The sequence below is a fragment of the Phoxinus phoxinus genome (genome assembly GCF_949152265.1).
Source record: "Phoxinus phoxinus genome assembly, chromosome: 24".
In the NCBI taxonomy this organism is placed as follows: Eukaryota; Metazoa; Chordata; class Actinopteri; order Cypriniformes; family Leuciscidae; genus Phoxinus; species Phoxinus phoxinus.
The window spans coordinates 23,904,517-23,930,939 of record NC_136899.1 but is presented as its reverse complement, the minus strand read 5'-3'; the positions used below and the strand labels follow the sequence as shown (position 1 = coordinate 23,930,939).

Genomic DNA, 26,423 nt, shown 5'->3' with positions numbered 1-26,423 from the left:
AAGCCTGCATTTATTTGATCAAAATGTAGGCCTATTTGATAAAAAATACAGAAAAACGGTAATATTGTCAAATATTAATTTGAAATAACGATTTTATATTTTAATATACTTAAAAAATCGAATTGATCTAATCTTTATCTCATCTAATCTTTATTTCATGATTAATAAGTTAAAAGAAATATAAATAAATATTTAACAAATCTTTGCTAAATAAAAGTTTATTTTTTTTTTCAAAAAAGAAAGAAAAAATTACTCACCTCACACTTTTGAACTGTAATGTATATTGTGACAAAATATGCTGTTCTTTTTTTCTTTTTTTACTTTTTATTCATCGAAGAATCCTGAAAAAAACAAGCACAGGTTATAAAAAAAAAATATTAAGCAGCACAATTGTTTTCAACATTGATAATAAATCAGCATTTTAGAATGATTTCTGAATGACACTGAAGACTGGAGTAATGATGAAAATACAGCTTAGCAGCACATAAATACATTTCAAAGTTCAAAATAGAAAACCATTGTTTTAAATTGTAGTAATATCTCACAATATTACTTTATTTATTTATTTATATATGCAAGCATATACTTTTTTCAAAAACATGAAATAAAATATAATGTTTCCAAACTTTTGACCAGTACTGCTTGCCTGTTGTTTTGTATTCATCTGTTTGTTGACAGAAGTTTGGTAGCCGAATAATAATAAAAACGGAATGTTATCATAATGTATGCTTGTTGTGACACCGTATTCGCTCTATTTTTGAATAGGTAAAGATCATAGACTGTGTAAAGATACAGTAATTTGCATAATTCATAAACTGTGCGTCCACGGCCCCGCCTCCGCCAGAGCGGTGAGTTGTGTGAGCAACAGTGACAGACAGTGAGCAGTGCTGGTCAAGATGGCGGCTCTGCGGATGCTGAGAGTGGCGCTGCTCGTCTTCTTCTCGGTGTTCCTCACGCTCGTCCTCGGCTTCGGCCTGCCGTCAGTGCTCAACCTGTGCGCGCGGACCTGCGGGTTCCCGGAGACCAGCGTCACCGAGTGCATAGTGCTGGTGTACGCGCTGTTCGTGCTGTACGTGGCCGTGCCTCGACTCCCCCGCGGGACACTGACGGTACACGGCTCTACACTACAGTAGGCTACACTACTACAGGCAAACACACACTGGAATCAATGCTGCGTTTAACTTTTACGTAGTGTGTGATATCGAGATTTATGCAGTACATGTGTGATATAAATGGTAGTCTACATTATGCAACATATGCCATAAAATATATTAATAATAATGTATCTTTGCTTGTGTGTTTTTTTATGTAGTTAATTCATCAGCTTATAAAAATTGGTCAGTAATATAAAAATATATTAGGGCTGTGAAACGATTAATCGCATCCAAAATAAAAGTTTGTGTTGTTCACATAATAAATTTGTGTGTACTGTGTATAATTATTTTATATATATATAAATACACACACGTGCATGTATATATATATATATATATATATATATATATATATATATATATATATATATATATATATATATATATATAAGATTTTATTTATTTATATATTAAATATTTATATATATACATTTTATATAAATCTATATACAGTATATTTATGAAAATATTTCTTAAATATATACAAGCATGTGTGCGTATTTATATATATAAAATAATTATACACAGTACACACAAATTTATTATGTGAACACAAACTTTTATTTTGGATGCGATTAATCGTTTCACAGCCCTAATATATATATATATATATATATATAGCCTATATATTGCATGCACTGAGACCAATTTTTATAAGCTGATATATATCTATATCTATATATGCGTAATTTAAATTCACCCTCGATAGTGTGAATGAATGATAGATATACCAGCTATAAAAAAAAATGCATGCGTGTGTGTATAATTTATAATTTTAGGGACAGTTAAAAAAATTAGGTAATGCACAAATTATGAAGAAATAATGTCATTATAAGTGTTAAATTAATTGTAGCTAATATGAAATGTATTTATGTATATTCTAATATATGTTAACACAATCATTTGAGTTGATTTATCTATTAAACTAATGCTGGTTATTTGATCAATGCCTTGACTGATTTCGGATCAGCTGATCACAGTTTGAAAAGCACTGATATCGTAAGAAACTGTCGGAGTTTCTCTCAGTGAACCGTCGGCACACTCAGCTGCAGTTGCACAGTAATGCTGTGGCTTTATGACAGTATTATTGTCTAATATTTCCTTTTTAGGCTGAAGGGAAAGCCGTGCTGGTGACTGGCTGTGACTCCGGCTTTGGACTCGCCTTGGCTAAGCACTTCCACCAGCTCGGCTTCACGGTGTTTGCAGGCTGTTTGTTTAAGGTAACAGTTCAACTATTCCTGCGATGTTGTGACGCAGTGGAGCTTCATGATGAAATATATTTCACAAGATTCTTGCAAATCATTCTTACATACATAGTGTAGTGTCAACACAGTTGGTTCTGTGTCTGTGAAACCCTTTCACAATTCTAGCAGTATGACCAACTTTTCATCACGGTTATGTATATATTATGATGATATTGTTATTTATTTGTGGCTGGAAATTCAATCTAAATGTTTTATATATTACATAAGCATGTACTATCTCACTAAAGTTCCTCTTATAATGAACAGTCTGTGTACAAGTCAGTTCAATTCACATTTATTTGTATAGCACTTTTCACAATACACATCATTTCAAAGCAGCTTTAGAGAAAATGCACGAGTCCACGTTACAATTTAGACTGATCTGTTATCAGAGGTAACTGTCTAAGTTATGCATTTCAGAAATGTACATATACACAGTTAGCGAAAAAGGTATTAATTTAAACTAATTTAAACCCGTATTTTCCGGACTGTAAGTCGCATCAGTCAAAAAAAATGCGTAATGAAGAGGGAAAAAAACATATGTCGCACTGACTGACAATAAATCGCATTTATTTTGACATTTCTTTCACAAAATCCAAGACCAAGAGACATTTACTCTGGAAGGCAAGTTATTCAGCTCCACAATAGCACACAGAACAACAGCTGAAGGTGTCCGGCATGTTAACGTAACACATTAACAGTTATTCAGCGACACAATAGCATAAAGAACATAAACCCGGGAGGCTGAATAGGCTAAATTAACATAAGCCAGCGACTCCAACAAGCAAGTTACCGGTGTTCTGACGGAACACCATACCCATCAGAATGGGATACCTTCGGTTAATGCGCATGCGCAGCAGTGGAATTAGTGGAATTGCGCATGCGTTAAATTTAAACCATCATTTCAGCATACCAGATTACAAGCGGTAAGTGTTGGTGTATTATATCGCATATTATATACACATTACCTAATTGCATTTGTATTAAACCAGGGGCCATCAAAACAGCATACCCCTTTATAAACTGTATTTTTTATTAATATACCCCTTTATAAACTGTATTTTTTATTAATATACCCCTTTATAAACTGTATTTTTATTAATATACCCCTTTATAAACTGTATTTTTTATTAATATACCCCTTTATAAACTGTATTTTTTATTAATATACCCCTTTATAAACTGTATTTTTATTAAACCAGGGGCCATCAAAGAAGCATACCCTTCACAAACACTGGTATGCAGTTTTGACAAAGTAGGCTAAATTGACAGACCCCGCTATAATACTCAACTATTGCTATTAGTATGCTATTCTGACAAAGTATGCTACATCGACAGAACACCGGTAAGCAAGTTCCCCAAGCTCCCGATCTCATTCCTCAACACTGGATACATTGAGTTCTTCCTCGGTGTCGCTTCTGAACAACTCCGCTAACTAGAGCGCCCTCTCGCGGCTGTAGACGGTAATGTTTTCTCTTGGTTCATCTCAGTCAGTATGAATTAATTTTGATAAGTCGCATCTGACTATAAGTCGCAGGACCAGCCAAACTATGAAAAAAAGTTTGACTTATAGTCCGGAAAATACGGTATGTAATAATTTAATGCAGAAACAATGAGCTCAATGAAGTAATGAATACTTGTTTGTTAACAAATGATTAGACATTTAGAAAAATGTAGCATTGGTGTATGTTGATTCAGAGTGTACATTGTGTGCGTGTTTGTGTGTGTGTGTGTAATAAGGATGGAGAAGGTGCGCAGGATCTGGAGCGAGTTCATTCGGAGAGGTTAAAGGTCGTTCCGCTGGATGTCTGCAGTGAGGAGCAAGTCTCTCAGGCGCTTCAGTTCGTCACTGACAACCTGGAAGACTCGGAGAAAGGTGAGGGGTGTGTGTGGATGAGGAGTTCAAAGGTCATTTCACAGAACCAGACAATACTGGTGAAAAATAGGGACATATTTTTGTATTTATTTTTATTTAGCTTTTATATTTATATTTTATTTCTTTTTTTTTGTAATTTCTTTTTATTTTACTCTTCTTTTTTTTGGTTAGTTGACAGTGTTATTTTAGTTTTTATTTCATATATTTGGTATGTGCTTTTGTCATTTTATTATTATTATTTTAAATATTGCCCTCTAGTGGTCAGAAAACAAAGCTGCATTCATTTTGCAGAAGAACATTGTTCTGGTTGTGCTTCAGTTCTGTGTAAGTGTCCATATGAATATGATTATTCTGCTGCTCATAAAACATTTACTACTAGAGATAAAACCAGTCTAGATGGAGAGGATCTCAAGCTGACTCTCTGAAGACGTTACTGTAGCTTTACACATTAATAGACATGGCACTTCCTTAAAAATAAATTCCAGCACACGCTACAACAACCTCAATGAAATGACACAGTAGACAATAGATAATGCTTCACAGTGAGCAACATATATTTCAATAAAATACCTTCTTCACTTTGAAAACATGTGTAATCCCTCAGTTCTCACCGTCTCCAGAAAGCCCAGCTAATGTTGATGCTTGTTTTATTACGAGCTCAGTCGCGTTCTCTGTTTCTGAACCTCTGTTCTGTTTTTTATTATTTTTGTGGAGATTTCTGCTCCATGTTTTAAATATGTGAACACTTTTTTTTTCGAATTTTTATATACAATCAAGTGAACATAAAATGTATTTTAGTCCATTTTTTAAAAATCTAGGAATACATTATAAGTATAATTTTTATATAATTACATATTATTATTATTATTATAATTTAAATAGTTTATTATTGTATTTAAAGATGGTTTCAATTGTACTTAAAGTGTTAACGAAATACATTTTTTAAAAATATGAAATAGTATATTAAAAATACACTTTAGTTCAACTTCAATGTGTCCCAAAAAAGCACAATTTAGTACACTAAGATTATCTTACGTTTATATTAAGCAGTACTTAAGATAAGCTTTTAGTATATTAAGTGCAAAATAAGTGGGTATTTAAAATGTATTTCAGTGCACTTTTTTTTCACCTGGGTATGCAGATTTATTTATTTAAATAAAAAAAATCCGGCCTGTCAGTATATTAAAATAATTGATTAGTTGATGCAATGTTTTCCAATTACAGTCAGTCTTTAGAAATCAGAATGATTTTGTATGATGTGTTCAAAATTATTGTGTTAAATACATGTAAATCATATCTTTTTAATAGTTTACCGTCTAGTGGTTTAAGACGCACACACATGCGTGCACACACATTTTCATGTTTTGTGTAGACTAGACTTACCATAGACAGTGATTTTTTTAATCTCCCCTTACACTAAACCTACACATCACAGAAAACCTTCTGCATTTAAAGGAACATTTTTAAGGGACATGTTTCAGCGAGTCGTTAAATGTGTCTTAAGCCATTTGGTTCATGATGACACAGGAAGTGTCCTCATAAATCATGTTTACGTTGTAATACCATGTCATTATACATATTTATGTCCTCATAAACCGCATATACAAGAACACACACACACACACACACAACTGCAGCCTGATCTTTCGGTGATCAGTTTATAAGTGTCTTCAGTTTAAATATTATTTATTTCCTCATATTCAAGTGTTTGAATCAAGGAGAAACACAAGGATCAGCTTCAGTTTTGAGTTTACTATGTTAGTGAATATTAATAATGTGCTTTGTAAACGAGTCAACTTTTTTATAGTGTTATGCCATAATTTCAAGGAAATTATATTGTTTCTCGCTATTTTTTTATACGCGTCTGATTTTTAGCTCATGGATCTAGTCATATGGTTTATAGCACATGTGAAGAGTGATAACCAGCCATTAAACTGTCAATCACTGTCTCACACACACACACACACACACACACACACACACACACACACACACACACACACACCGTCTACAGCTGTGTAGACTCAGAGAATCAAACGACAGATGGCAGTGCAGAGGAAATATGGAAATATCAGCTATTATAATAATAGTAAAATATAATAAAAGAAAACTCCTGCTTCTGAAACTAATTGTATATAACTAACTAATATATTAGTATTTTTTATATTGCTCTAATGTTGATAATTAAACCCATCCCAGAATAAAACCTGCGGTCCGCTGATTTCTACTTATAATGTTTTTAAGATGATCGACAATGAAAATCTTTTTCAGATTTACAAAAGTAAGTATATTTGTTTTCATAAGCTATTAGATTTAACAATTTAATATGGCAGGCAAAAAAAATGTACACTAGTGATCAAAAGCTTGGAATTATTAACGTTCTTCATTGTTTTCTTCTTCTCACCGTTTCTATGATCAGACATACAGGACAAAAACAGTAATAGTGAAATATAATTACATTTGAAAATAACTTTTCTATTTTTCTACAGGATTCTTTGAAGAATATAAAGTTCAAAAGAACAGATTTTATTTGAAACATAAATATTTTGTAACATTATAAATGTATTTGTCACTTGAATCAATGTAATGCATCCTTGCAGAATAAAAATATTAATTTAAATGTAAAATGACCATAAACTCTTAGATGGAAGTGTTTCATAGTTTCCAAAAAAAGAATAATAATGAAGCAGCACAACTGTTTTCAACTTTGATAATAATCATAAATGTTTCTTGAGCGTCAAATCATATTATACTGATTTCTGATCATGTGACGCTGAAGACTGGAGTAATGATGCTGAAAATACAGCTTTGATCACAGGAATAAATTACATTTTACAATATAGTCATATAGAAAACAGTTATTTTAAATAATAATATTTCACAATATTACTGTTTTTCTGTATTTTTTAATACAATTTTGCCGAAGAGCAGAAGAGACTTCTTTCAAAAACAAAAATATTGATTATTCCAAATTTTTGACTTCCAGTGTATGTATATATATTTTCCACAAGTGTCTGTGTGTGTGTGTGCGTGTGTGTGTGTGCGTGTGTGTGTGTGCGTGTGTGTGTGTGTGTGCGCGTGTGTGCGCGTGTGCGCGTGTGCGCGTGTGTGCGTGTGTGTGTGTGTGTGTGTGTGTGTGTGTGTGTGTGCAGGTCTGTGGGCTGTGGTCAACAACGCTGGCATCTCCACGTTCGGTGAGGTGGAGTTCACGAGCATGGACACGTACAGACAGGTGTCAGAGGTCAACCTGTGGGGAACCATCAGAGTCACCAAAGCCTTTCTGCCGCTCATCCGCAGGGCTAAAGGTGCAGGAAACCTCCGACATATGCGTGACCGTGAGGTTTAATGAACTGCGGGGGTCAGAGAATATGTTATTTGGCTCAGATTAACTCAAAAGTTGCATAGGAATGTTAATGTTTCCCTGAATTAAAGGAATGTTTGGATCTGAATGGATCAATGATTAAAGCAAATGGACTTTGGAGTGTGTGGCCTGACAAACACTTCTGTGTTTTTTTTGCAATCCAACAATTGCAATGATGCTAAAAATTCAGCTTTAATCACAGGAATAAATGACATTTAATAAATTACATTAAAACATAACTCTTTCTGGCCCCCAGAATATTTAGTTGAATATCTGACCATGCAATATATCAAACGAAAGGACAGAGCCTCTGCTTTAAAAAAAAAAAAAAAAAAAAAAGTTTTATTCTACATTCTTTTTTTATCAAGTTTCATTTAAACAATTTTTAAATTTGAAGCAAAAAGCTGAGAAAATCATGTTTTTGTCAAAGACTACGTCTGGATGGGATTCAGAACGATGATCAAAACACAGACGGAGTCGATCGGGTCCATCATCATCACCCCTAAAGCTTCACAGTCCTGTAGCTCGTCCTGGGTCCACACTTTAACCCTCTAGGGACTAATAAGCCCTTTTTGGTCCGTTTTCTCTATTTTTACATTTGGGCTTATAAACCATAATGGAGATGGAACACCATGTGTTTGGTATCTATGGATTCAGAATACCCTAAGCTAACATAATCATGCATGTTATGTGTTTATAAAGGAAGTATGAGTGAAAATTTACAATAATCGAGAGAATTTCAAAAACGAAAATTAGATTTTTGTCATTTATTACTGAAAATCACACCTCACACAACAATAGTGAACAGTTTTTGAACCAAAAAAATATTTGTCAAACCCTTTGCTTGACAGACATTTGTAATTGTTTAATCAAATGTGTTAAGAACATTGAAATAAGGAACTTTTTTTACAAACAGTCCCAGGCGTGAAAAAGCGTCTGCTTCGAACTAAATGAGAACTGCTTGCTCTGAAGAACAGACACACTCACAACCTGGCAGATTTACTTTCCACTAACTGTTCCAGAGCTTGTTCTGCCGTAAATCTTACTGCTTGCCATCATAACAGTGCTAAAACAATACAATAATAATGCTATTTAAGTTATTCTGTCTCTCTCTTATATAGATCTCTGTGCGCTCTGTAATACTCCGCTCCGTTCGCTATCTGTCTCATTCTCCGTCCACATGACGCTGTTTGTTTGCACATGTTGAAGGCTACAGAGTCCTCTGATTGGCTAGAATACGTCATGGTAACCTTCCTCTGATTGGGTAAAAAAAAAAAATCCTCCCAGCGGCAATTTTTCCATTTGGTGGAATTTGCCTAACAACATCGATTTCATTGGCCTTTTTATAAAGTGGTATTGCGCAATAGCGAAGTGTGTGTATAATACAAACGGGACATCACTGTTTTCAGCGGAATCTGAGGAAGACGGCAAAAAAGACCACACCTCTCTATCATTAATAGTTTTGAAGATAATTGCACATTTGTAAAAGTATGCCATTTTGGGCGGTACCGCCCAATTCGTCCCCAGAGGGTTAAAGGCCCTTTCACACCTACCATGTTTGGTCCGGACTTTCGGACTTTTCAGTTTGGTCCGAATCAAAATGGCAGGTGTGAAACCTCCCCCGGACCGCGATCCGGACCAAACAGATGAAATTTGGTCCGATGAAAAGAGGCAGTCTCGGTCCGGATCAAACTGAACAAAGGTTTGGTTCGTTATAGTGTGAACGCATTTTCTGTAAGGTTCGGACTTTCGAACCATTTACAGGAAGTCCCGGTGGTTCCGGCGTAGCCGAAGAAGACAACGATAGCAGGAGAAATGAGCCGTGGAGCACACGGGGAGAGCAGGAGACAAGGTTTTTATTTGAAATATGGTCTGACGACATAATAAGAAGTCAACTGGAGAAACTCTTGCAGTCTTCTAGGGCTGCACGATTATGGCCAAAATGATAATCACGATTATTTTGATCAATATTGAGATCACGATTATTTGTTGATTTGAACCAAAACACATTTTATTGTCACATAGGCTAATTATAACTGCTTTCACATCCATATTGTGCTACATTTCCTGCTAATGTACAAATATGTGCATCAAAATAAAATAGGTCCTTTTATTCACCAAAATTCAGTGCATCTCCTTAAAGAATAAATACCAATGAATAATGTATTATTATTTTATATTGTATTTATACTTTATATACATTGTATCTATAATTAATATTAGGATAGACTAGAGATATTATCTTCTGTTATAATTATTATTACCTATTATTATATGGCTTGGTTAAATTCTAATGTAGAATGCGGACTGTTATTTCTTGATAACTTAGTTCTTTAACGAAAGCAATACAATAGTTTTTAAATCAAACTCATTTTTAAATCAATATTTTGTGTCAAATTATTGATTTATTTGGTAGGTAGTCATGTAAGAGGAATCCCGATGTCGGTGAATAAAATTCAGAGTCATTGTTATTTGAAAAGTCTCTTGTTATTTGAAGTCGCTCGCGCGCAGACACACTCGGTCTCTCTCTCTCATGGAGCCACGTGATCAGATTGTGGTTTACGGAGCGAGTTGCAAAAACCCCCCCAAAAAAACACTTTAATATGGAGCTAACGCATTTTAAATATCGCACGATCACGCAAACTTTATCGTGGGAAGCCAAAATCGTGATCGTGATTAAAATTCGATTAATTGTGCAGCCCTACAGTCTTCTCCTCCTTTCCTGCCGGCGACGATCAAATGTTCGCACAGCGAGGACGTTCATTTGGCGAATTTGAACTAGCCTCGCGTATAGTCGGTGCTGCAGGTAGTAATACCATAATAATAACATTATAGTTTCAACAATATGCGTCTGTTCATTCATTGTTGTCAAAGTTACCCGCCGATTTGACAACACGCTGACGTCAGACGCACGTCCGTTTACAAACCAATCAATGTCGAGATGCCGCCCACATAGATGATGACGACAGGACGCAAGTCATGTGAAGTTCTTTAGTGCGCTCGCATATAACTGCAGTGTGAAACCAAACCAAAACTTACCGAATGTATAAAATGTATCAAAACATGAACTTTGGTTCGGACCTTGGTGCGACTTTCAGGTGTGAAAACACCCTAACATTAAGCAGTTTTGTTTTATATGCTGTTAATGTTAATGATCGCGTTATTATACACATGCATCTACTTACATATGATATCGCTTTTTTCTGCTTCTTCTCCGCCTGTGTTTTGATCAGGAGATTTTGTACTCTTTCATAAGATGTGTAATAGCGCCCCCTACAGTATAACAGTGAAAACACGTCAATGGCGAGGAAAGAGTTAACATTTTATGTTAGAAAACCGTTATTTAAATTGTAACTGTGTGTAGTCCTCTGCACCGCTCCTCACCTGTTCTGTCTTTTGGTCACAGGTCGTGTGGTGAACATCGCTAGCATGTACGGCAGAATGGGAAACGCTCTCCGATCCCCTTACTGTGTTTCCAAATACGGAGTTGAGGCTTTTTCTGACTGCCTCAGGTATGAAATGAAGGCTTGGGGCGTCAATGTTTCCGTCATTGAGCCCGGAAACTTTATCGTGGCCACGGGCATCCTAACACGTGACATAGTCACGACAACAGCAGAGAAGCTGTGGAAGGAGGCGCCCCCTGGTGTCCAGGAGGACTATGGGAAAGCTCACTTCGAGCAGTACATGGCTCTTATGCGCTCCTACTGCAACAGCGGCCAGCGAGAAGTCGAGCCGGTTTTAGACGACATCACGGACGCCATCATGTCCAAACGGCCATACACACGGTACAACCCAATGGAACCGCACTGGTGGATTCGCATGCAAATAATGACCCACTTTCCAGCCGCCGTCTCAGACAGACTCTACTTCTGATGGGATGCCAACTTCCTGCCGTCCAATATATCGGCACAGGGTTCATCAATGGATTGTTAACATACGCCATAATGATGCAGTCGAATCAGTACAACTGTAATTAAAAAAACTAAAGAATCACAAATCTTTAAGTGCCCCAATTATGATTTTTTTTTTTTTTTTTTTCAGATATTACCTTTCATGCAGTGTGTAATACAGCCGTTTTTGAATGTAAACGGTCTCCAAAGTTTCAAAGATCAGATAAATGGAGTTATTGACTCCCAAAAGAAAGAAGTGATTCTGAACTCCCTAAAACGAGTCGTCGGTTCTTAATTACTTCCTGCTGGAATCTACCTAGCAATGTAACAAATTTGCATAATGCCAGCCTGTGGTCTTCATTGGCTGCCTGTGAACAACGTCTACTTTGATTTGGTTCATGTCGAGAAAATGCTTTTTTTCTGCAAAAATCTACTTTACTGCACTTCCAAAGGATGAGGACTCGTGCTGGAATTGATATGGAAAAATCACTGTGTTCAAGTGCTGGGGAAGATCCAGAGCTGAAATTTGCTTTCCGATGTTTTGTAAGCAGTCGACCAATCACAACAGACTGGGCCATTTGACCAATCAGAGCAGAGTAGACCAATCGCAACAGACTGGACCATCTGACCAATCAGAGCAGAGTAGACCAATCGCAACAGACTGGGTCATCTGACCAATCAGAGCAGAGTAGACCAATCACTAGAGACTGGACTATCTGACCAATCAGAGCAGAGTAGACCAATCACTAGAGACTGGACTATCTGACCAATCAGAGCAGAGTAGACCAATCACAAGAGACTGGGTCATCTGACCAATCAGAGCAGAGTAGACCAATCACAAGAGACTGGGTCATCTGACCAATCAGAGCAGAGTAGACCAATCACAAGAGACTGGACTATCTGACCAATCAGAGCAGAGTAGACCAATCACTAGAGACTGGACTATCTGACCAATCAGAGCAGAGAAGGCTCTCGGAGAGGAGGGGTTTAGTGAGATTGAATTCGTTATAGAGAGCCTAAGTCCCTCCCCTTCTGGCTGACCACCATGGGACCTTATTTCAGAAAAATATTGTATGGTAGTCAATGGCGAGAGACAACTTATCTTCTGATCTCGTTTGAATTATGCCCTGAATTACACATATGATGTTTGTCAAATTAAAAGATACATTTTAAAGTCAAGAGAGTCGCAGTTTGACTGTGAAAATACGTCATTACAAAGACTACAAACCCAAAAGGCGCACATGTGACGTCATAGCTTTTCCGACTAAGTCTCCTTTTGCACATCTGCAGCTCAACATGACCCGACGTGTAGTGATTTTCACTCCTTTTAAAACTTTTTTCCTCGTTCTGGAAGAAGTTCACTGAGCCATTTTCACATAAAACTAAATGTTACTCTTCTGTTTTATGACTAACTACGACTTTCTTGATTTTCATAATTATCTTTTAAATTCACAAACATCATATGTGTAATTCAGGGCACAGTTCAGAAGGAATACAAAGATAAGTTGTCTCTCGCCATTGACAATTTTTTCCGAAATAAGGTCCCATGAGCCGCTTCACACACTGATGAGAGAGCTGATGCTGCAAAGAATATTATAAGAAAATGAAAGTGTTTTTTGACCTTGGATGAATGTAAACCTTAAAAATAGCATAATAGGGGCACTTTAAAGCAATATATTCTGGGTAAAATACTATATTATATAGGTGTGTGTGGCCTACTGCAGGAAATATGGTCAACGTCAGACGAATCAACATTATTTTGCCCCAAATATAATTTTTTTAAATGAAAACATTTAACAGTTTAAATGTATGCACTTTGATTCACTTTATCATATTTTAATATTTCACAACGTTGAACACTTTACAGTAGGCTATTTTGATTTGGTCGTGCGGTGAAGCGTCCTGGTGGACTAGTGATGTGGCAAGAGTGTGTGTGTGTGTGTGTGTGTGTTCTTCTGTCACTGCTTTCAGGAGAAACACAGTTAGAAAGGGTTACAGGTCGACACATATTTCCTTCCAAGAATCTCTGAATCATGCGATTATGAGATATGAGATCACTCGCCATCCACATCTATGTATAAACTTTCGCATGTTGAAATGAATCATGTATTGTACGTAATATGCACAATCCCAGATCGCATACTTCTGCCATGCAATAAAATGAAGTCGTTTGCTGGTGAGGGTGTGTGTAGTAAAACTGCAGTGTATAGAGTTTATGTATACACAAATAGTTTGGGGTCAGTAAGATTTATAATGTTTTTGAAAGAAGTCTCACCAAGGCTGCATTCATTTGATCATAATTAATATTGTGAAATATTATTACAATTTAAAATAACTCTTATGTGAATATAAAAATACTAATGGACCCCAACATTTTAAAAAACACAACATAAAAGTGAAGGGATTTCACACTGAATTAATGTGACAATAAGATCAATATGACAACAATGTAATTTAATACAGTTAAAATGTGAGGAATAAAGCCTACTGGTTTACTTACTCTCTGAAAATATACATCATATACAATGCATACTGAACAGTAGGCTATAAGCTATTTTGAACATAGCCAGAACCACACCATAAAACTGTGCTTGTAAACATGGGCATCTAGCTCAACTTATTAATTTAATTAAGAATGATACATGTAATGACTGCTGTGGTGGTTTCGGCCTGTGATTACTCGCTTTTTAAATTATGAAATTAATGCGGCGAATCACACCGCTACTCTTCCGTAGCGCAAACACCTCAAATAATCCACCAGTATGGCAATTAAAAAACACTATTTGAGATTCACTTATACTGATTTAATAAACTATAGGGTGGATAGCATGTGAGCTAGTGTGATGTATCGGTATGTGTAATGTCTCGTGTTGGCCACTGGAGGGCGCAGTTGAGCTGGCATCTGTATAGCCATTGTGCTCCACACTAACAACAGTATCAGCAAATAGTGTAATGAGGAATGTCTCTGCTCGTTTAGACATTATGTCAGTGCCTAATAAGGAATGACAGTGTTTGCATGGCTTTCTGGCTTGATTTCCTGCGAATGTCAAAACAAGTAAAGTCTATATGCGAGTTTCATAGGCCTACATTCCCTAAGACTAGTTATGATACATCCAGTTCCACTACATATATACATAACTGATATTGCAATCAAATGTAAGCTAGTAATACAGTATGGTCATCCGTATCTAACATTTTAGGGATTTCCACTGGCTTTGGTTGCAAAATCATGGAGAGTACATTTTTGTATTTAGGGAACTATGCAGACGCAATAGTCATTTAAGTCACACGGTGTCCCTATACTGTTCTCTCAAGTCCTTTCTCTTCCTAGCTCACATATTTCAGTATGAATATTGTTTCTTGTCTTAATTGTGTCACGCACAGCATGAGTGAAGTCATTATAATTCCCAGCAGGTCTTCATCAAATGCCATCAATGTAATTCCCATAGCAGTGGAGGACAAAGTCATGACGGTTAACATTTCAAATGACATTTGCTCGTATTGTTTAGCCTTTATATGTACTTTTTAACCATTTCTGTAATCTGTGACGCCACATTTTTCTGCTTTGGATGACATAAAAGAGATGTCAATATTGATTTATGTTGTTTATTTCTTCCTTTGTACAGATCAATAAACTGCTATTACATAAGAGGAATGGCATCATCTTCATGGAGACAGTGAACATACAACTATATTTCATTTTCACAGCACCTCCGGGTCCATCAACGGTTTACTCTGAAGCCTCGTGCAGACTGTCAGTGCGAATCAGATTTCTGTGCATATCCGACTGGAATCCGATCATATTTAGCTATATGATCCTCATATTACGCGCCGTACGAATCCGTTTCGATCTACATTCATGTGGTTTTGCGCATGCGCATTTGGAAATCCGTTTCTGTCCGACTGCTCTGATCGGATCGGATTTCGCTTTCTCACGCGACATAAAACGTAAACATGTCATACATCATTATAGGAAACATGCGGAGTCGCTGTAGAAACAAAACTGTGTTATTAGCATATTACACACCGGAAAACCAAAGCGGGGAACAGTTGCGATACACAATGTGGACAGTCAAGTCAATCACTAACATCAGATTCCAGTCGGATACACAAATAATGGGAATGAGTTTACTCATTAAATCTGGTCAATTCAGCCCATTAAATCTATTATGCTCGAATTCATGTAACTAAATTAAGTTGATGAGGGCATTGATTTCTCGATTTTTCTTTTTTCTGAAAGCTTGAATAAAAAATCAAAAGGTTATTTTAGAAAATTTATCCCAAAATTGTTTGACTTAAATTTGCCAAAACATAGTAGACTGAAATGATAGAGCATTGTACAAAATAATAATAATAATTGTCCATGTTTTGTTACAATGCACCTTGCATGAAATTTCAGACCAGACACAAATAAAGTTTTCAGTCTCTACTACGGCTCGGTTCAAAATCAGTGAACACCACCATACTCCCAAAAGAAAGGACAATAAAGTTATTTAGTCACAACCCAAAGAAAATAAAACTTTCTGGTTGGGTCTACATGATTGATATCCACCGCTTTCAATTTTTAGCTACTTCATAAGCTGATCGGTATATCTAGCAGTTTAAAGCTGCCTTCTCGTGCTATCAGTTATCCTAAATATGAGTTTCCCAGTTAAATATTGGACATGAACGCCCTCTCAAGTCGTGTTTACCACTGGGAAACTCTGGGATGATACTCCCGTCAGACGGGCGTCATGAACTTTAAACATGGCGGAGGGAAGAATTGCTATTCTTTATTAGTTTTTTCCACAACCGCTACATCACCTTTTATTGTCATTAAACTAGTGCATATGTACATATAATCATTTGAAGCATTGTATGTTTCATACACAGCGAATATTGCCTGTATTTGACAAATATTCCAGAACTGTCAGCAACTACAGACTACAGATAGGGAGGTGAATGTTTATATGGTTGTCAATGAATTGGATGCTAAATATTTTGGCTTAAATACGATTTTCCCAATTAATAGGCAAGAACAAACCTGGTGTCCTCCATGGTTCCTGTTCTTTCCTTCAACTAAGCACTTGAACGCGCCAAGCTCGTAATCACGACTTCAGAAGTGGGAAGTAAAGTTCTGCTAGCACGTGAAGGCAGCATTAAGCACAGGTATACTCATATCCAGACATTATTAGGTAACCATGTTTGCTAGGTCTACTCGCCTTAGTCAAGTTTAATGCCATATTTAATTTGAAGCAAATCAAAACAAAGCTGTGAAGCAATGATGTTCAGCAAGGTTTATGATTAACACCATAGTAGACGATGGTATAATCAGGGGTGTTCAATCCTGCCAGCTTCTAATAATGTACCTTTAACCCCAATTAAACACACCTGAACCAGCCAATCAAAGTCTTTAGGATTGCCAGACACTTCCAGGCATGTGTGTAAAGCTGAACAGGAGCAGGATTGGACACCGTTGGTTTAACCCACTGAACTTAAATATGGCTTTTACCCTGACTTAAGGTCTATATTGGTAAGGTCACTTCAGTCAGGAGGCAAATCATGATGGGAAGTTCCCCAATGGGAATGTTTGTATGACCAGGACATGGTCCGCGCACATCAGTCGCTTATCAGGGACGCATTGCGCACATGCAAAGCGATACTCAAATAACAATGTGCGCATCTTAGAATAGCGAAGAGGAACACCAAACCTTTGGTTCCAACAACTGAGATGAAGGCACAAGCTATGTGATAAGACTACACATCTCAGAAATCCCTCATCCAAAACAAGTGGATCTCAACTGGTACATCTCAGAAATCCCTCATCCAAAACAAGTGGATCTCAACTGGCACGTCACAACCCAAAATTGGGCAACAGGGTTGTTCTGATAAGGTCTTGCTGGATGCTATCCAACAACAACAAAACAAAACTACTAAACTAAATTATATAAATGTTTGGTACTGTTGAGTTATCACTTTGTCCTGAAGCAAAACCAGTTGAGACCCACTCTCCTAAACACCAAGTGTCATATTGACAGAAATCTGACATTTCCACTAAATCCAAGACCAAACTCTGCATGTCTTGGCGATTTTTCCACACACTCCTCGAAAAACCCATTCCTCAACTCTTGCCTCAGTCCGGCTCCAAACAGCTGGAGAAGTAATCATGGTAATAGTGATGGTCTCCTGGAGGAGAGCCCAGATCATCACCCTCCTCGCGAGTCTCGAGAAAAGAAACTTCCATATTTTTCCAGCTTGAAATGGAGACGTGTCCAGGGAAGTGTCTTTTCCATTGCCCTGGTCCACCAAACATACTTATCTACGAAGTTTTACATATAAACATCTGATCCTCAATGGAACATCTCTCGCCGTTTATCATAACCTGATGAAAACTACAAGGAAGCAGCACTGCAGATCTTGATCTCCAAGTGGAGTAGATACTTCCTTGAAACCTGAGCTCACAATCCTGCCTTCATTCATCTTCTACGCTACAATACCTGCTTCATTTGAGACGGTGAGCAACCAATTGAGTGCCAAACACAGCAAAGGCAAACACCTAATTGAGCTTTAAACCAACAAAGCCATCGAAAAACTAAAACTTCACATAAGTCACACTCGTTTTGTCAAAAGGATTGCGGCTTTGTTCTCGAAAGACAGCTTTATTAGTAAAACACTGAATGATAAAAGACCTATTGTGTGCAACAATGTAGTTTAATCTGCTTTAGTCATGGCATTGCAATTCAGGCTCCAATGAAGATCTGCAACTCTTGCACAAACTCCCAGGTTCATTCAAATACATGTCTAGTAGAAGACATCAATCACAGCTAAGATCTTTGAAAAAGATTATCATCAAAACATCAGATTTATGGCATAGCATGGATTCTAACAGTTCCAAGATGTGTGGATAACAAATGAAGCACAAGCTGACAAGCCTCAATAATTTGCACCTCGATTGTCAAGGAAGTAGAAATTCATCAACTTTACCCCTCAAAAATATCGTTGTCATCCTAAACGAGACTAAGTTTGGAAACATTCAGATGCAAGACTTCCATTATTGATTGCAGTTCAAGTTTAATCTGATAGTGCCTAAATCTGGATATTCTTGCGGTAACTCACTTTTATAGTTTGAGCATTTGGCAGAAGATTGATTCCTAATAAATATAGCAATTACGTTCATTTCAATAGTTCTGTCATTCAGGCAATGCAGGCAGTAACAGACAGTATCGTGAGACCTTAGTTCTTCTGCAGTGAGGACTTCAACAGCAGACACTTGAAAGGACAATTAAAAAAAAAAATTGGCAGGGAAGTTCAAGAACAAATGAAAAATACATTTTCGAAAAGAATATATTAACAAAAAGACCTAGTTTTTTAATTCTAATACATGTTGACATCAAAATACATTGCATCACCTATGGTCTAAACACTGTATTTTGATACATTGGGCATGTCCCTCAATGAAATGAGCAAGTTTCCGAGCAAATGAACGGGAGTGTCATTGTCCATCTCTCCCTGTACCTCCCTTTCATGGAATGCTTGATATTCCCAGTCTGTCTAGAAGTGTAGTCCTTGTTAACTGGATATTCTTTCTACTGGGATCAGGAGGAAGCCAGAGCCTTGACCAGGTAGAGTTTGTCGCCCTGCTCGCTGGTAAAGATGGGCGCCTTTTTGTAGTGTTCCACCAACTCCTCCATTGTGTTAAACTTGCGCTGTCCGATGCAGTACAGGTTGTCCTTCAGCTGGACTTTGAAATGCTTGTTTTTGGACTGAGCTTTCAGCGATATTGAAAAGTCATTGGGCTAGAAAAACAAAATATAAAGAGAAAGGGAAGAAATTGTTCATTTAGGCCAGTAATCTCAAGTTAACAACTCTGTCCCAAAACACAGTGAACTACTTAAGACAGCTGGTATGATCTAAGGTAGCATCGTCATCGACAAGCTCGTAAAAAACAAGCACTCCTCACTCAAGCAACACAAGGAAGAATTGACTCACAACTGATTACGAAAGATTTAGCAGTTTATCATGTTGCTAAGCTAACATGATACTCAAAAAACATAAAACAAATGCCGTCTAGGAAGGCAGCTCGAGACGTTTTTGGAACAGAGGAAGTGTATATGCTTTTGAAAATCAAAAAAGGAACTATGACATTTGTGGTGTAATGCTAAACTCTCCACTTCAAAAATAACATTACAAAATTGTCACATTGAAGGTGTTTTCCTCAAAACACTGAACTACAGGGGAAACTCGAAAAATGTTAATATTGTGTAAAAGTTAATTTATTTCAGTAATTCAACTTAAAAGGTGAAACTAATATATTATATAGACTCATTACATGCAAAGTGAGATATTTCAAGCCTTTATTTGTTATATTTTGATGATTATGGCTTACAGCTTATGAAAACCCCAAATTCAAAATTTGAATATTGTGAAAAGGTTTTCATAAGCTGTAAGCCATAATCATCAAATTTATATCAAATAAAGGCTTGAAATATCTCACTTTGCATGTAATGAGTCTATATAATATATTAGTTTCACCTTTTAAGTTGAATTACTGAAATAAATTTACTTGCACAATTTTTTCACCTGTATGGTACTTAAGCACCTTCATGAGAATATGAAGAGGAAGATTTCAGTCTACTCACAGAGGACTCGCTGTCCCGAATAAGAAAGTCTCCCTCTACGCCCCTCAGGTTGAGTGCCACTTCTGCCTGATGGCGCGTCACCTTCCCGTAGTACCACTGCTTGCCAGCGAAGCGTCCGCTGGATGAAGGCTCGATGTAGTCACAGTCAGGTGTGGGCGGCCCTGCCATGCTGGCCGAGTTGTGCGACTCCTGCAGAACATTCACGTAGTTTTTCGGCACAAGTCCCATCTGCCCGTCGGATTTGCGACACTTCCACCACTCTGGGTCATTTTCTGGCTTCTCCACAACATCCATAACCTCACCCTTCTCAAAGTTCAGCTCTTCGTCGTTGCCCGAGCTGAACGGGTAGAGTGCCTGTACTGTGTGCAACACTCGGTTGCCGTTCACACTATGAACAACAGCAGCCAGCTTCTCCGACAAGCCAGCAGAGTCGTTGCTCGCCGATCCATCTGCATCCTCCGTCACGTAGTTGGATGGGAACCATCCCGAACGGCCATTGTAGCTTCCCCTCCACCAGCCATCGCTGCACTTCTCCATGACGATGACCCTCGTGCCCTTAACCAACGACAGCTCATCTTCCCGCTCGGCCGCGTAGCTGAATTTGACGAGCGCAGGGAGGTTTAGGTCATACAGACGTTCGCTGTTGTCTGGATTGAAGTCAGAGTCCGAGTTGGAGGCTGTTTCACGCATGCCTGTTTTCCTTTTCACCTTACCGATCCCTGCATACATACAGAAAGAAGTACAATTAAGGGTTTACCGAAATATACAACAGGTGTCGTCTTTGCACTCAACTACTTGCACTTGGGTGTTAACACTGAAAGCTTTTTTTTGTTTTGTTTTTTACAACAATGCCACAAGAAATTTAGCCTGGAAATCCAGACCTAAATCTAAAAGATGAAAATTAATGAAAATCGGCCAGCTCGAGGGGCGGCACCCAGCATGCATTTGAAAATCTCACTGCACGCAATTGGCTAACACTACGACCAATCACAACAATACACGGGTTGACGTATCACTAAGCCCCATACGCTGAGCTACCAGCCGAGTATAGTGGGAAGTTCGGCTCATTTTACTGACTCGGATCTTTGAATCTCGTTCAGCAAAATGAACGAATCTTTTTTCGAGTAATTTCATTCATTTCAGCAGAATATAATTAAAATGTCATGCTAAATAGCCCAACACATCTAGTACTTAGGAAAATGTTGATTACATTTGAAAAGTTGGGTCCAGCTTAAGTTCAGGCTATTGCAGTGTTAATTCCACGGTGTTCTTTCTTCTGCAACTTCACATTTATCATGTCTAATGTTACTCTGTTCCCGCCTCTCGTGTCTCTCTTCGGGTTCGAACTTGAGCGGAGCTAACTGGTAGATTATACTTTTACCGTATCCGGGTGGCAAAACAGCAAAAACTTCCTTCTTGCAAAGGAACAATTCGAGCGCCGTCTTTTTAGAGAAAAAGGCAAGTCTAAATCTTTCATTGTAGCGGCCAAAGCCGTTTCAAACAACTGGTGTTCATCCATAGGCATCTTGCAATGTTTACTAATGACTAATGACATCTCGCCTCTGGCCCGCCTATATCAGATAACCCGATTTGATTGGTGCAGCTCAGATAGAGGGGCATATTTAATGAGCATTATTACTTGACACGAGAGCTACTAGCTGAGCAAATTCAAATTGTGCTCTCGCGAGAATTCTGGATTTCCTGGGTACAAGAAATTGGCAATACGACAAAGTTGAACAGAGTGCAAACAAACGCAATGCAGGAACCAATGAATCACCAATTCCATTTAAATTGCTAGCAAATCCAAACTTTTTTCAGTGAGCTTGTTTATGCATTCTGGGATTGCCTACTCCATGAAGAATTCCTGCGATAATGCTTTAAAAAGTAGTCAAAACCAGGTACAAGCCAAGGCAGCGTAATTTAAACTGCCAACCTTTGTGAACACTGCGAACCAAGTGTAAATCTGATTCCAGACTAGGTTTCACACTGACTAGGTTCTGGATCAGTTCTTTTGTATCCCGAGCAAAAACTCATGCATTGGCTTAATGACATTGACTGCACCAGTTTAAAATAACACATTTAACAAAAGATATTTTCATTGGAAAATCTTGATTGGAAATGAAAAATGTGTTGAGACAATCTCTTCAGGGGGTAATTTCATCACCCCGCACCCTGTACTCATTCCATTCTTGTTGAAATTATCTGTGAAACCAAAGAGCATTGTATTTTGATACAGGCACCAACAGGCAGGGCATGAGTGAAAGGAGAACTTGTCCAAACACATGTTAGTGCAGTGAGGCTTGTGTTTTCACACTGACATGGGTACAAGTAGCGATCAGCTCCCGCCTGCTTGAGCAATGTGTCCTCTCTTAGTAAACACGGCCACTGGTCCAGTTCAGAAACCAGCCAATCACAACCAACTAATCATGTTCCCACCACTCACAAGTCATATGACAAGCCGTGCATCTGTGCCTTCATCCTTGATTATGGAAATTATTAAATTATGTCCATGTGAACATGCATGTAGGAGCAACAGAACAGTTCTGCAAAACATGCGCTTGCTTTATGACAACGTGAAAAAACATTGCCACCGTGATACTAATGCGTCAAATTTATTCTCAGAAAATATATTTATAATTTGCTTCACTCATTTGCACAGCTGTGCGGTTTAGCTCTATTATTCAGAGAAAAGTACAATTAACTGCAAAGAGACACTGGAATGAAAACCACACCCATCGTCCTCCTCCGCGGGGAGGGAATGAGTGAGGGAGTGTTGGGTTAGGTTCATGGATACCGTTGAGGATTTCGGCTTGTCCGACCACATTAGGTCAAGCCAAGTGGGTCGGTCTACAGGATTAATGGAGAATATCTGACCCTGAGGCCTTTCGACCATGTTGGCGGGTTTGGCAAAGGTTTGTGAATAGTGTTACTATACAGGAATGTCCACTTGGCAGTTACGGTAAGTTTGTGCCGGGCCAGTCCAAAGGCCCAAGGACAGATAAAAACATGTTCTCTTCAGATACCTTACAAAAATGTCCTGCAGCAACAAAATGACTGTATTGGATAATACCATGGTACTGTATACAATACAAAGTACATGGTTCTTCAAAGAATACCATGCGATTACAATAGGCTAGTTTTACAGCAAGTATTCAAAGGTGGGTTGCTGGTCTGAGAAGGTTTGCTCAAAGTACCACAAACCACTCTAAACCCATCAGGCCAGACCATTCTTACCAGGAGATAAGCATGTTACCCAAATAAGTCCACCACAGCACCTTAGGCTGTTTATGAGGTTTTTAAAATGGATATCTCCAAATAGCCATGCGATTATTAACATGGTACTAAGCCCCCCAAAAAGAGGTAAAACATTCGGTTATCAATCTATCTGGGAAGGAGGCAAACTCAGCTTTTACCATTTTAACTTCATATACCTGTAGGCAATACTTAGCAGCTATGATTTTTCAAAACTTGACAACCGAGAAGCAGCTGAAATCCTGGATCTACTCTAAAAGGAAATCACCCAATTTACTTTATGCTTACTCCGAGGTTAAAGGTTAACTGAGTGAGAACATAAAGCTTTTCGAAGAGCCCCTTTTGCTCAGAGCAAGATGCTTATCAAAGCTCAAGGCCAGAGGACTTTATTCTGTGCTTGCGGATGCCTCTACTGCCTGATTTGCATTACAAATACATGAAATCTCAAACCAAGATATTTGCCTCTGGCCCCTAAGCTATGTCCGATTGAGGGGGGGGTGGACATTTGCATGGTCGGTGCGAGCAGGAAGTAAACGTGAAGTGGTCGAGCAATAGTAACTGGAGCATTTCGTGCTCCATGCGTGGACGTGTTGGTGCATGTAACCACGGGTGTGTGAACCTTCTGACAGCACAAGGTCAACTCATGATCATCCACAAATCCAAAAGACATTTCTTAAAGGGATAGTTAACCCAAAAATGATATGAGATAAGAACCAGATCGTTACGATTCATAAAGGAATCATTCAGAAAGGTTTTGTGAACCAGATCAATTAATTCATTGAAAAGATCTAGAGTAAATAAAAGGTTTGAGCATTACTAGTTTACAATAATAATATCATCATCAAATATTTGGGTCTCTTCATCACACAAACATATGAATTCATAAGACTTGAAATATAGTGGAAAAAGTTGTTTTTATAGGGCTTTTCTGTTCAATAGAAGAATGTTATAGGGGTTTGGAAAGACTTAACTTTTGAGTGATGTAATTCATTCAAGAAAATAGAAATGTGAATAAAGTGTGAATAAGAGCAAATCTTGACTCAAATACAGGCTTAAATATAAGAATTATGAAGGCACATTTCAAGTTTTCACTTGTTAAAAAGAGCAACTGATCTTGGGTGTGTGAACGCTCAGACTATTGGTGGTAGTTTTCTCGAGCGTAATGTGATTGATGTTGCTTCACGAGACGGAGGGTAATCCACCCACTCAGTCATTGGATTAGTCAGTCTACATGGTCTCTTAGGAGCTGACATGGAGAGTTTTTTCAAATCTCTTAACTAACACTCAGACAATAACCAACCTCATCAACACAAACAGGCTGTGTCACACATGGGTCGCCGTGATTTTGACATGTTCCATATCTTGTTGATCCTGGAACAACATTCCTGTCCGAAAAAGCAGTCCTAACCCTATCCCTACCCATAACTTATCCATAAAATCAGAGGGAAAAATGATACGGGAACAGAAGCACCTAACCTTAAACTTGACAGAAACTGTAAACTTGTCCCTTAAATCTGATTGGTCGATTGGAATGCTGTCCCAAGAACATGTTGTACTAGAAATCAGGTTTCACCATCACACATGTATCCCACTTTAGGAGTAGTGGAATAATAGTTGGAATTGTACTTTTTTTGAAAGAGATTATGAATTCTGAAAAATAATCCGAAAGACGCTTGCCAAAAAATAACCAAACTTGCTAGGAGGCTTTGGCCGAACCCAAGGCTCTCATAATCTGGTCTCTATATGTGTCCATGGATGTGCTGCTATTTAATAGAACAAAACACATTGTATGAAGCCATGGTGTGTTTCCTGAATACAGGATAAGGAATTTTCCTGGATTCCTACAGAGGATGCTCAGGAAGGAAGCTACACACTTCGCATGGCCATAACTCAATGTGCATATATCGAAGTGTTTACATTTTTCTCTCTAATATTACGTTTTTTTTTTTTTTTAAATCAGGTTTAAGAAAAATCTGCCATTGGCAAACTAACTGGCAACCATTACGACAATCCCAGCAGAGTATGATTCATATAAAGCTACTATTCCACCCGCCCAACAGACTACATCCACTTCCCTTCTTTCCTCTGAGTGCTACTTGGATTAGTTGTTTCCTCTGGTGAGTTCATCCTATTGTTCTCCAATATAGGGCTGTACTCCATTTAAAAGCAACCTACAGCCATGAAAAGGTGGATTTGTACATTACATGCAACTATGCAAAGTAAATAAGACACTTTACAATAAGGTTATTTTATTAAGAATTAGTTAATGTATTAACTAACATGAACTAACCATGAGCAATACATTTGTTACGGGTTTTTTTTTAAACCTTTGTTAACGTTAGTTAATAAAAATACAGCCGTTCATTGTTTGTTCATGCTAGTTCACAGTGCATTAACTAATGTTAACAAGATTTTAATAAAGTATTAGCAAATGTTGCCTACAAAAATACTAAGAACAACATTTTTTGCAGTGTGTTACCCAATGGCAAAGGCCATTAAAATGTAAAAATAGAGGATATGAGAATGCATTATTCAAGTTTAGGGTCAGTATGTATATATATACACACACACACACACACACTTTTTTCGAATAGTTTTGCAAGGATGCATTAAATTGATCAAAAGTGACAGTCAAATATTTATAGTGTTACAGAAAAATTTGAAGTTTCTTTCTGTTCAAAGAATCCTGACAAAAATGTATCATGGTTTCCAAATAAAATCATCAGCTACACAACTGTTTTCAACATTGATTATAATAAATGTTTCTTGTACACAAAATCAGCATATTTATTTTCACAAAAATATTGTTTTACTTTATCAATTAAATGTAGACTTAAAAGATCTTCCAAAACTTGTTTTAGTGCATTAACTAATGTTAACAATATTTTAATAAAGTATTAGCAAATGTTGACATTAACAAATGCTGTATAAGTGCAGTTCATTAATAGTTAATGTTAACTAATGTAGTTTACTAATGTTAACTAATAAACCTTATTGTAAAGTGCTAGCAAGTATATACCATGAAAGT

At 37.5% G+C, this 26,423-nt stretch overlaps 2 protein-coding genes across 6 annotated transcripts in view; one reads left to right on the top strand and one right to left on the bottom strand.

The window, feature by feature from the left end:
• Nucleotides 1-821: 821 nt before the first annotated feature.
• On the top strand, nucleotides 822-15,172 carry bdh1 (3-hydroxybutyrate dehydrogenase, type 1). The gene is made up of 5 exons (XM_079602279.1): nucleotides 822-1,109; nucleotides 2,264-2,374; nucleotides 4,139-4,274; nucleotides 7,427-7,579; nucleotides 11,042-15,172. Exons 1-5 carry the CDS (start codon nucleotides 897-899, stop codon nucleotides 11,506-11,508), a joined length of 1,080 nt encoding a protein of 359 aa, XP_079458405.1. The 5' UTR covers nucleotides 822-896; the 3' UTR covers nucleotides 11,509-15,172.
• A 535-nt stretch (nucleotides 15,173-15,707) lies between these two features.
• nck1b (NCK adaptor protein 1b) overlaps nucleotides 15,708-26,423 on the bottom strand; it is a 57,354-nt gene continuing 46,638 nt past the window's right edge. For all 5 annotated transcript variants that reach the window (XM_079602274.1, XM_079602275.1, XM_079602278.1 and 2 more), the window contains 2 exons: nucleotides 20,144-20,862; nucleotides 15,708-19,300 (listed from right to left, as the gene is read on the bottom strand). In XM_079602274.1, the coding sequence (XP_079458400.1) occupies nucleotides 19,100-19,300; nucleotides 20,144-20,862 (920 nt within the window). In that variant the 3' untranslated portion in view covers nucleotides 15,708-19,099. The remainder of the gene's footprint in view (nucleotides 19,301-20,143; nucleotides 20,863-26,423) is intronic.